Raw genomic sequence first — 12,950 nt, forward strand, 5'->3', positions numbered from 1 at the left:
CACATCTTCATCCTGGTGAAAAAAGCTCAAAGGATGTTGAAATACAATTCCCACCCCAGCCAGAGCCAGTTCACTCTGCTGCCGTCTGGCAAGAGATAAAGTAGTATCAGTTATCGTACCACCAAACGTCAGAGTGGCTTCTTTACTTTTTTCAGGCTATGAGACTCATTAATTCATCCTCCTCCGTCCACATATACCGGTACAAAATATAGCAAAACGGGACAACAAACTGCATTTCACTGTGCAGCCCTGTTGTACAATGACAATAAAGGAACCTTGTAACCTTGTGTTGACCATAATAGAGCTACGCTCAGACCAAATCCCTCTTTTAATCCCAATAATAATTGATGGCGTTCTTTCATAACCCCCATCCTTGGGGCAGGGAAGCAAAGTCACCTGCTTTACCCAGTTTGTGCTTTGGCATGTTATGTTGAACGCATGACCCCGTTCAGACATACTGATCAGCTGTTTGTGTGCTTGTGTCGGTTGTGTGAGATCTGCACTCTACTGCGGGCACTTCTCTAGTTAATTGCCTAATACATGCGTACATATTTTTTTATTTGGATTGATTGAAGCCTACTTTAGAATGTAATTATGTACATGACAGCTACTTAAAAAGCTTGTATGCGTCTGTATATTGCACAATAAAGTTCCAACTGGGAAGCAACTTCACTGAAATAATTACTATTACAGGTTTGGTAATTCAAGTAAACAATGCTCCTATCAACGTCATTTAAACGTTTCTGATACACTAGCATGCTGGTCACATGTTTTCACTGAATAAATAAAAAACAAGTTCAATTTGGCTCGGATAAAAACGAACTATATAGTTTGATTAAAATTTCCATAATGAAACCTTTGCTGCGGTTCTCATCGAGGGATTGCATCCACTCACAGCTGCTGCATGAAGCAGGGCCGCCAGCTCTCATCACTTTTATGCTGCGATGAGAAAGTAGTGATTGAGGGCGTGCCTGCATTTGATATCTCCTTGTTTATGTGAGGATACTTCACCTGATACGTTTTGTATTTGGAATACCCTCTTAAGAATTTTTTTTTTAAAGATAAAACTTTGATAACTGGCAATATTTTCCCTTTATTACGTGTTGTGTTCAATAACTTAAAGGACCTTCCTTCCTCTGTATTTATACTAACAACCCTTCAATAAGAGTGGGAGCACGTAAGACACTCTTATTAGTACATTTATACTGAAGGTTGTGTCACCTGGTTTTTCAATGCACAAGATATTGAATACCGTACATCAAAAGATCCACAGCAACTGTAATCTGAACTAGAAAATTAAAAGAATAGAAGATGAGATGATGTTTGCTGTATTTAACTTCAACACATTTACACATACTCACATGCAAAGCACCAAGTTGCACACTGGAGAGAGCAGCATGTTATCAAGTGGGCACAAAAATAACCTTGATAAACACTTCTTTCACCGGCAGTTAACGCGCTCTCCTGCTACTTAGTGTGCGGGGTTGGGGTACACATACATACACATACATGTCTTTGAAAGTGTTAAAACATGCATGAGCTACTAACTACGTATCCACTTTACACGTTCATCCTCCATCCCTCCTTACCCCTTCTCTCTCTCTCTCTCTCTCTCTCTCTCTCTCTCTCTCTCTCTCTCTCTCTCTCTCTCTCTCTCGCTCTCTCTCTCTCTCTCATGCAAAGCCCTGGCATAATGCGACTGGTTTTGTTACAGCTCCAAGGGCTGCGCTAGTTTGCTGTCTCTGCTCTGAACTGTATACCATCTCTTCCACCCTGGCTTAAATAATTCATCTCAGTGTTGCAGATTACGCTTGTTTTTCTACCAATATCAAGGCAAGCTTTGTACGTTGGTTTGCACAACTACCGAGCCGTACACCGATGCCCCCAAGGGTGCTTTGTACTCCGCTTCAGCCCACAGTTCAATGCTGGAGGAGAAAGAAAATGGTTGGATTTAATGAGAAAATATCAGAAATAGTGGAGACATATGACAGATGTAACATAAAAGTGGCAGACAACGGTGGATGGATGTTATTTTTGTTCCTGTCTGTGTGCTTGAAGAAATGTCATCTGTTTGTGTATGTTGGCCTGCATGCTGGTAAAAAGTGGCTACATTGTCGCTGTCCAAAGAGAGAGAGAGACAGATGTTCATGTTCACGTTGACAGAATAAGAACAAACTCATGTTTATGATTGTCTTTCTCCTCCTTCTCTCTCTCTCACTCTTTCTTGTCTTTTTTATTTCAGACACGGCATATGTACGCGTTTTTATCAGTGACGTGAACGACAACAAGCCAGCGTTTGCACAGGCGTCTTATGAAGTTGATGTGGATGAGGACGCTGACGTAGGCTTCGCCATTCTCACTGTCAGTGCCAACGATGGGGACGAAGGTGGGTAGCATGGATAAAGCAATATGTATACGTGAGTGTGTGTGTGATGCTTGGAATGGCTCGATGTAGATACAGAAAGGAAGGTGTAGGAGTGATGGTGGGGCTGGTGCTTCAAGTGTTTCTCTTTTCCCTAACTACAGAAAAAACCTTTCACTTCACTGCTTTTGTTTGACCCCTTTTTACTCTGAGGGCAAAACAGGTTTACACTACAAAACATGTCATGAAGTCATGACATCCGGAGTAATATGTGAGTTTGAATCATCCACTTAAGAAGAACCAATTCAATACAACCTCTTACTGAAAGGCAAAGAGAGAATCTCTCAAGTGCTGAAATGTGGACTTTCAACATGTGAGGCTTTTGTTTTCCACTTCTTTGGTGAAACATTTCTTACTGTTGAGATGTTGCTCACTGCAGCTAGTGCAGGTCCTTGGGATCTTCTGTCACCGCTGGTGTTTTTCATTTTCCAACTGTGTTTAGCCCAACTTTGAGGATGCGGTGCTCAGTTTAGTCAACCGCTACAGTGATTCCATTCACTTCAAGTTTATTGTGGCACACGCTTCCACTTGGCTGCACTTCATGGAAAACGACAGTATCATGAACTATAATCTTGAGGCCAATCCTCTCTTTCTTACTTTAAGGGTGCATATACTATTTCTATGGTCTAAGACAGTCCATTTGTTTTTTCTGAATCGAGCTAGTGGCTTTCAATATAGTGTGTCCCTGAAACCCACAGGTGGTGATTTGAGTGGGTCGTGCACACCTAAGCCACGCCCCTAGCTAAACGTGACTCCTCACAGGACGCTGATTGGTCCATGCTAGCTGGACATGAACGCATTACTTGAAGATTTTTATCTCAAGTGTAATCCTGCCATTCTTGCGCGATCTAGTGCCATTGAAGATTCCAGCTGTTCTGCGAGGTGATGAAGCCTGGTGAGGGAACATTTTGCCTTCCTCGTGAATTATGTAAACAATGAACACGTCATTGAGAGAGTTCGTAGACAAGAGATAGCAGCAACCAATGCAACTGTTTTTGTTGCTGATGTTTACAATCCTCCTAATGGAAATTCTGACAATGCAGTTTTTGTTTAATTTTGTTTTGTCATGTTTTCTGTAAAGTTTGTGTTGCATTATGACAATACATGATCCTTGAATATAGATCAACAGCACAAGCTGTGACTAGGGCTTGCGTAACAGAGAGGTGACTGCAACAGGCTTTAAGATACAACTGAATGAGAGTCAAACGACAATGTTTCTATGTCATCAGAGCAGAGAAGAATTAGAAAAGTAGGGCTGATGCGTCTTAATTTATCCATCAAAACAGAAGGAACAACTAGCTTCATCCAGTTAACTCTGAGTTGTTGGCAAACAATTTGCCCACTTACACCTCAGCCAACACAGACCAACATTAACATTTATTTAGAGTCGTGTTTCTGTCCACATGATGAATGCGAGTCCAATATTCACTCTCCTTCTGTCTTCACCTACCCCTGATATTTTGGGTTGTTTTCAGCAGGTACTTGATCATTTTGTCTGCCATTCGTTGCTAGACAGCTGGTGTAGAGTGGGTTCAATAAGGCGCTTAGCAGGAAATGGCTATTGGCTTTCTTGAGTGGTGAGACTGAAAATACAGCAGCCTTAAAGGCACTCTGTGGAGTTGTCTTGAAAACAATCAGGGTTTCGATTTATAATCAGTGTTACTCACCAAAACAAATCATTAAATGCATGTCCTTCCTCTTAAAAACCTTTATAAAGCCATTTTCTTAAATATTTTAAATCCAGCATTGTTTACATCCATGTTTACTAGTTGTCAGTCTTCTTCTAATCCTCATTTGTTGCTGCAATGCTGTATTTGTCAGTTGTTGTCTTTCTACCTGTGTCTGCTTAAGATAGATTTTTGTCAGTGATTGTTGCAGCCAGATGCTCCCTTGCTCACTTAACTATGAAAGCCCTGAGAGGCAAGTGAGGAAAAAAAAAACAGATCTGCCGAACCATTTTCTAAGTCTGATCCAAATAGTTTTTCTCTTCTGTGTTTAAGACCTCAAGGTGCTCTGTACGACATTCCGAGCATTAATGTAGCAGCAAACAAATATTTGCATGTAAAGCTATTGTGTAGTAATGATGGTGGTTACTGCCATCTTCGTCACAGAAGCGTAGCATCCACCTTCCAGTTAGTTCCATCAGCACTGTTGCCATTGTGTGCTCCATTCGTGCTGTTAGCACCATTGGCCGCTAGCTGTGGTCTCAGCTGACGCCATGTTGAGAGCTGTGTAGAGGCAATGCTTCAATCATCTGCTCTGAATCCCTCAGATCTTGTTTTGGAACAGGTGAGAAAAGGTTTTACTAAGATTATCTTTCTAAGATGCTTATTTTATGTATTTGGGGGTAAAACATTTTGTCAGGTAAAAGTATTTTTGTGTTTTTGTTGACACTCATTTCCGCCTCAAGAGGCTGAAGTGCACCACTAGCCAAAGTTCTGAATAGGACTAAAAGCATTCATGTTTTCCCCAACGGCAGATTAGTACGGAATAAAATACATTTCTATCCAAAAGAAACCACATTACAGTTCACATCACATTTGCTGACAAGCATTAGAATGCATGGAGAAATTAAAACTCTCATGGATAAAAAAGTAATATTGAGAACATGGGTTAGTAGTCGACTTTTTAGCCTCTTGTGGAAATGAGTATTATAATGACAAACACAAAATCACCTCCCAAAACTTTTGATTTCTTAAAGATTATTAAAAAAAGTAATTTTCAAAAAAGCATCATGCCAAAACTTTTAATTTCTTAGAGATTATTAAAAAAGCCATTTTGGACAATCTGGCTCGTTACCTGGCAGCTCGTTACCTGGCAGCATATCAGCCCTGGTCTTGCAGGCCTGGGTTGTCGGTCCGTATTGTCTTCTGCCTCGGTAGCCTCCGCCGTTCCGTGAGTTGAACCCCATTGTATCTTCCTGTTCTAATCTCTCTCCTCTCTGCTACGGGTGTAGAGTACTGGTCGATCTACGTACTCTCCGGTGTCGAGCCACGGGACATCACACCGTCGAGCTACCAGCCCTCCGGTGTCGAGCCACGGGCTCCACACCTTCACGCACCTTCTAAATAAACCCTGTTACATCGGACTCTGTCTCCTGTGGTCTTGCATTTGGGTCCTACCCGTGAACTCCCGTGACACTTTCCTCCCATGGCTTCAATACTTTCCCTTTTTGTACGTATTTAAAATAAATGTAAATATTTAATACCAAAGCACATCCAAGTTTCTGATGTGAAGTAGGCCACAATTCAAGTGATGATTCATCAGCAGATCATTCTGTGAAAAAAATATATCACGCTTTAAAAAAAAAAAGACGGATTTAATTTGCATCAGGCATTCCAGCTAAGGGAAAACAGAAGTGTGAGTGTGAAGCGTGAAAGAAAACGTTTCAACTATAATTTGCTTGGGCTCATTATAAACAGCTTGGACTCATTGCTCATGTTGAAAATTGTATTAAAAGTTTCCAAGCTGGGATTGAACTTGCATCTTTGTGATTGTGAAGTGTTTTGTTTTGGGGTTATTTTCTACCATTCTGGCACTTTAGTCAGTGAGCTGCATCAACTAACTTCAATAACTGCACCTTAAGCTCAGGCTGAGTTGCTACAGATACTTACTGCTCACTATCAGACACTACTTTGTTTACTTTAAGTTGGATCAGATGGTAGAAATCTGGGGCTCATTATGTACCTGTTATGGGTCACCTGTGAAAACTCTATTTCTCCCCACTGTGAAGCAATACACTTGTGTAAAACAAGAGAGAGGAATTGAAAGTCAGTGTTGGATTGAAAATGGTACTTCCACTTTGAGCTGTCATCATCATTCAAACCAATTGAATTTCACCTGCTAAGAGCCTGGGAATGGTGTCCACGTATTTACTGCTGAGCAAAAACTCGTATCGAATTCTGTCAGCTTGAGTATCGTGTTGGAAAGCCAGAGACAGTCAATATTGGGACTCATAAAGGTCTCATTATCTTTCATTTTCTGTCCAGAATTTGACAAAAATGACCCTCACAGAAATAATCTTTACATTTCAACTCATAACTCTACCCCTGATTGACCTCGCTAAGTAGTGATACTCAGTGCTGAGACCAGCTCGTGGGACTTTTTACAAATGCTTCTGTGTCTCCGGCCATAGCTTGAGATGTGTCCATTGTGAAGGGGATCAATTTGTCTTGGAAATACAGAAGCAGGAAACGAGGAGGGAGAGAGAGAGAGTGAGAGAAGGATGCATTGTGTATGTGAAGATGAAGAGAGGAGACAGAGGTGTAACTCTCATCTAGAGTTTTTCATAGTAGAGTGCGGAGGCCTGCTGTGCACCTGTGATGAATAACCCTCAACAGCTGCACATGCGACATGATAAACGCCTATTTGCTTTCTTTGTTGTGCGAGTGTGAGAAACCTGCTGGAATCCAGGAAAGGGTTATTACCACCAACTGAGCGAGATGCAGCAAGCACCGTGCAATGTGTGTGTGTTTAATTTTTCTATTTGTGTTGTGCGTACAGAGGATTAAATTGGGGGAGGATGAGATTTGAAGGAGACTTTTCCTGCTGCCAGCAATGAGGACAATGTTTACATATCGCACAGCTGATGTAGCCAACATATATGATATATGAATGAATTGCCTATTACCAGTCAATGTATAAACCACTATGTAGAAGCAAGATTTTAAGGTTGTTGAACGTTTGGATATTTTCAAATGTTAAAGCTGAAGCCCCAGCTCATATTGACTCGAGTGAACCCAGAGATTAGCAATACCTGCATTGGAATTACAATATGTAATCATGTCAGTGAATCATCTCCATAGATTATCATAGATCTTTAAGAATCCTGCTTCTATCATAGGCGCCGGAAAAAGGAATACTCCACTGAAAATATTTAGCTCAGCTCCTTTATGCTTGAAAGGTGGCTTCCGTCTTCACAGAGGACAACGGCCGTCAATCTAGACTCACCTTGATGGAGTCAATGGTTTTGTCCAATAGATGTCCACCCCTGCCATGTGCCAGCATGTTCCATTGAACAGCTGTTAAAGGGTTTGCTTAATCCGTTTCCGTGATGAAATGTTATAAAAGACGTGCAGTAAACCTCTGGGCCGGTCCTTCAGGAGGCACTGCTCTAAAGGCCAGTTTGAAATCGATTGCATGTTTGTGTTATCATAGCTGTTCAGCACAAGATTGTAAATCAGTAAAAATAAGCCTTGCATTGTTTATGTTGGCTGTAAGCAAAACGCTTCTTGCGCCCTACTATACTGTACATGTAAATGCCATTACGCAACAAAACATGTATTCCATGTCAGCGTAGCAACAGTCAGCCCGAAGACAAAATTCAAATGAATGCACTGTTGAAATCAGTTGTTTTATGTTGTTAAAGACGATCGAAAGTAAATGTTGTTTCTAATACTGCATATCTTGGTATTAGTGCATGCAGCCAAGTTATTTCTGATTTGCAGGTAAAACATTGTTTATTCTCAATTTAGGTGGACATGGTTATTTTCATAACATTTGTATCACAGAGAAACATTTAAATATTTATAACCTAAAATGAAATGATCCATATTTGAAAGAAACATAGAAAGTCTTTGTGGTAAACAAACACTCACTAATTGAAATAATGAGTACAGACGGTTCCACTGAAGTCCCTTCTTTGATAGGTAGACATCACTCAAGGATGCAAGTCCCCTCTTTGAAAACCATTGAAAAGCACATTCACAGTAATACTCCTGATAAGTAAATTCTCTATTTTATTTTTCTTCTCATAATGACCCAAAACATAGGTCCACACTTGGTCGGAGTAATGTGATAGTCCACTGTTGGTAATGTAGGAATGTACGTGTGTGTGTGTGTGTGTCTTTTCCTCCCTGCTCTCTTCTCTGTATAATCCAGCTCCAGTAAAGCACAGCACCACGGGAGATGAAAAGAGTTTTGAAATTGGTACAACTGGGAATAAACAGGAATTGTTTTGTTTATTTTAACAGTTGTATTTTCCCTTGCGCTGTCTTTTGTCCAGTGGGTCTCAGCAGTTTTCTGAATACTTAAGAGATTGAGAAAACTAGGGGTAAAAAACAGGGATGTGATTGCATATATCCCCAAATGTCTCATTTAAAATGCCAACAGACAGACGGTACAAAACGATCTGGATTAGTGCATTCTCCTCTCTCCTTCCTTGACTTTCATCTTGCTAATAAGCTGCGGATCTCATCTCGTCTTCAGAGGTTTCTCCTTTTCCCTTTTATATTACCATCAGGGGTGGTAGATGCACTGGTGATTGAGATGCAGACCTTCGCTTTACCAGTAATTGCATGATTGCATTGAGGGGGGAAATTTTGTTGATCAGCATAATACAGTGGACTATTAAAGTTGCTTTGCACAGCTTTAAAAAAAAGAAGACTATTATTAAGCGAGTTGTGGGGAGAGATGAGGGGGAACTTCAAGGCAATATGATTTTAAATTGCTTGGAATAATGGAATATTTATTATCCAATGAAAAATTGCTACTTACTGTTATGTTTCAGTATTCTTGTAGTTTGACCGACATTTGAGAGACAATCTGAATAGATTCTAAATTTGCATACCATGTCTCATGCTTAACAGCATATAAATGGTACTTATGTGAATCTCTGAATACCATGTGCCAATGTAAAAACCATCAAGTTGAATCCTATTGCATTCTTCTCCCAAAGAGTCAACTACTGCATTGGCACATGTACAGGCAATGAAAGATGCTAGATCTTAATCACTTGTAACATAATAGGAGTTCTACTCTTCTTCACTTCTAAATACAGCTCGGTGTTGTATACTTAACAACTATGCGGTGATGGAACTATGCAAAATGAAGCTTGTGCACACATCTGCAAAATGTTTGCATGCTTCAGCACACAGGACCTCGCAGGTACCCACTGTGAATGCCTTTGGTGATTTTCTGCTCTTTAAGCCCATCCACAATCAAATGCACCATGTTCAACCAAGGGCCACTTCTGACATAGAACGTTAATACATGTTAATAATTACAATAGTGATATTAACAATCATATGGTTTGAACCTTCCCAGTGTCAAAAAGGAAAAGCACCACTGAATATGTGCTGTATTTATTTTGTTATTTTCTTTTCCACCTCGAAAATATTTTTCTTTTGATTCAGTACTCTCCTTAAGTCTCGAAACACAATTTAAATGCCATTTTTAACAGCTTTTTGAAGGCAGAATTACATTACGTTTGAATGATGATTCATTTTTAGAACGTCCAGACACAACCTTTTAAATATTTTACTATACATTTAAGCCCACATTACCCATCCAACATGTATTCATACTTAATGTTATCAAATCGCAATGTACTTATAATGATTCATAAGGATTTTAATACTCCTATTTGCTGCGAAAGTAAAGTAAATAATTCAAAGCATTTTATAAATTGGATTTAATTGCTTTAAAAAAATCTTTGGGTGATGTCATTCTATTCAGACATTTTCTTAAATTGTGAAATTATTGTTTTCTGAATAATAATAATAACAGCCCCCTTTGAATATTGATTCAAAGGGAGATACATTCCTTTACATCGCCTCACAGCAAGAGGGGCTCAGGTTTGATTCCCGGGCTGGACGTGTGGAGTTTGCATATTTTCCCCATGTCAGCGTGGGTTCCCTCCGTGTTCTGCGGTTTCCTCCCCCAGTTCAAAGACATGTAGCTTAGGTTATTGATGACTCTAAATTGCCCGTAGGTGTGAATGTGAGCGTGCATGGCTGTCTGTCTCTATGTGGTTGTCTGTCCAGGGTGTACCCTGCCTTCGCCCCAATGTCAGCTATTTATTTTCATGAAGATGCAATTCTAATGCAACAGGTTCACCATTGCGAGGGCCAATGCTGCTTGTTGTAAAGACTCAAAACAATCCGATCCCACCAAACACTCAATATCTGATTCCACCAGCTAAAGCCGGCTGATGCTATCTATCTGTCTCCCTTAACTGATGAGGGAGACAGATTTGTGGATTGGCACAGACAGCAATGGGCTAGATGGGGACTTCCAATCCACCAAAGCCCTTTCATGATACAAATACAGCAGATAAGCTCCTGGCCTATTTCTTTCCACCCAACAAGTGTATACAAATCATATTCTGCTTGTCAGTAACTAAAGTTATTTACGTATATGTCATTCATCATTTAACCTTCATCTTCTCCGGTTCTGCAGGTGGAAACGCTAAGCTGCGCTACCAGATCACATCAGGGAACACGGGAGGGGTGTTTGATGTGGAACCAGAGGTGGGCACTATCTTTATCGCCCAGCCTCTCGACTACGAACAGAACAAAAGGTAGGAACACACCCCAGGGAAGAATCCTTTGAGACACAAATTAAGTAAATGCTTGTCAAATGATTTTCACTCAAATATATGGTTGTATTCTCCTTCCTGTATTACTCGTTTATTTCTTTGTCTGTCATGCTATTGCCTTAAACTGAACTTTTTATATAATTACACCTCAGTATTTTAATTGTTCAAGAACTTTACTAGCAAGTATTTCTTTGTGAAAACTCATGACAATGCGTAAACTTTATCCCAGGTACAAGCTTCATGTCCTGGCTTCAGATGGGAAGTGGGAGGATTACGCAACAGTGTCGGTGAACGTGGTTAACAGGAATGACGAGGCTCCGGTGTTTACCGTTAACGAGTACTACGGCAGCGTAACGGAGGAGCTGGATGGCTCTCCGGTGTTTGTGTTACAGGTACAGTCCAATCCTTATTCCGCTGTACGATAGAGCCTGTGAGAGTTTTTGCAATCACCTGTTTACTTGGCACGATATGTCTGTGGTATCACAAGCAATTGACCAGTCACTTAAGCATTCATCGAACCTGTCTCGTTTGTCAAAGAGAATGTAAGCGATAGCAGCCAGTTTTACGCTAAAAGGGAAGAAGATTATCAGTTTTCTTTATTCTTGTAATACTAGGCCGAACTAGTGATACACCGCATTACAAGCTTCAGCCTCAACCTTTTAGAACAATATCATGCATGTATTGCCAGTCTCGAGCTAAACAATAAGAAGCTGCTTTTGTCTACTTCTGGCTGAAATCAAGGGCGCATTGTTTAAAATAGTCCAAAAAATGTTGAGTGTCAAATCTTCATGTTGTGGAAATGGCAAGTTTGACAGGCATAGCAACGGTAACAAAGAGGAACGGGGCTTTACAGGAGATCAGTTGCACACCCAACTTAAGACCTACACACTCCTAGAATAGCCAACAGCTTGGTGAGTTTAATTATGTTCTTTGCAATATTGTATGACGCATCTGTCTTATACGAAGGCATTGAGCCGATGGCCTGCATACATCGCTGCCTATTTTTGATTTTGAATGAAGTGTTTTTTACGACACCTTGCAGCCCATTGGTGTCTAGACGGGTTGTTAGCCAACCCTTCTGAGTTAACCACCTCTCTATTGCATGAGTAAAATACACAGTTGTTAACCCCTTTAGAGTGATTCATAGTAAGCCCGGTGCTCCCTTCTCTCTCTTAAGAGCATATGTCTTACTCCTTTAAAATAACACAAGTTCATTTTGGCTCTACATCACTCCGCAATTACCACGCTAAATTGAAACATCTTTGGCCTGCCCAGGGTGTAATTGCTGCCGATATGTTGAGAATGAGTGAGAAGGAGCAGACAGAAGAAGAGAGGCAGGAGAGGTGGGGGTCGGGGATGAGGAGGATGGATCTCTGCCAGGTTTGCCCATCAGAGAGTTCATACCTGCACAGAGCAGTTGTGAAGTGCCTCCAGTCAAGATATCAAGTCAGCAGCATTTCAATAATTAAATAGTGTAAAAAAAAAACATGAGTACACTCTCATCACCCTCTCTGTCTCGCTGTGCCTTTTGATGTCGTAGGTGACGGCGTCTGACCCGGATAAGGATGCTGACCAGGAGGCCCTGCGTTACTCCCTCCACGGCCAGGGTGCAGAGAGTGAATTCATAATTGATGAGGTCACAGGCAAGATCTACGCCCAGCGGACCCTGGACCGCGAGGAGCGGGCCGTGTGGCGTTTCGTCGTCTTGGCCACGGACGAGGGCGGCGAAGGTCTGACGGGCTTCACCGACATCATCATCAATGTGTGGGACATCAATGACAATGCGCCCGTCTTCACCTGTGCCCCCAGCTGCCACGGAGACGTGGCCGAGAACTCGGTAGTGGGGACGTCTGTGATGGAGATGACAGCCACCGACCTGGACGACTCGGCTGTGGGGCAGAACGCCGTGCTCTCTTACAGAATTATGGGCAGTTTAGACGCCACTAACATCGAGGTGGGAGGAGTGCCTACCTTTTCGGAAATGTTCACGATCAACCCCACCACAGGGACCATCACTGTGGCCATGGGCGGTCTGGACAGGGAGCAGGTCGAGTCCTACCTCCTGGTTGTGGAGGCCAGAGATGGGGGAGGGATGACAGGAACTGGAACTGCTACCATACTAATTAAGGATGTGAACGATCATGCTCCAAGATTCACTGACCACTCCTGCCTGGCAAGGATCTCTGAGAATGCAGAGCCCAATGCAGAGGT

At 41.5% G+C, this 12,950-nt stretch overlaps 1 protein-coding gene across 1 annotated transcript in view; it reads left to right on the forward strand.

Annotated features, from left to right (window-relative positions):
• LOC306791227 (neural-cadherin) overlaps positions 1-12,950 on the forward strand; it is a gene marked incomplete at both ends in the record, with an annotated part of 282,576 nt that overhangs the window by 138,371 nt on the left and 131,255 nt on the right. The window contains 4 exons of the mRNA XM_079287854.1: positions 2,243-2,386; positions 10,601-10,721; positions 10,969-11,131; positions 12,280-12,948. Of these exons, the coding sequence (XP_079143980.1) occupies positions 2,243-2,386; positions 10,601-10,721; positions 10,969-11,131; positions 12,280-12,948 (1,097 nt within the window). The remainder of the gene's footprint in view (positions 1-2,242; positions 2,387-10,600; positions 10,722-10,968; positions 11,132-12,279; positions 12,949-12,950) is intronic.

The sequence above is a fragment of the Melanostigma gelatinosum genome (genome assembly GCF_949748355.1).
Source record: "Melanostigma gelatinosum genome assembly, chromosome: 2".
Taxonomy (NCBI): Eukaryota; Metazoa; Chordata; class Actinopteri; order Perciformes; family Zoarcidae; genus Melanostigma; species Melanostigma gelatinosum.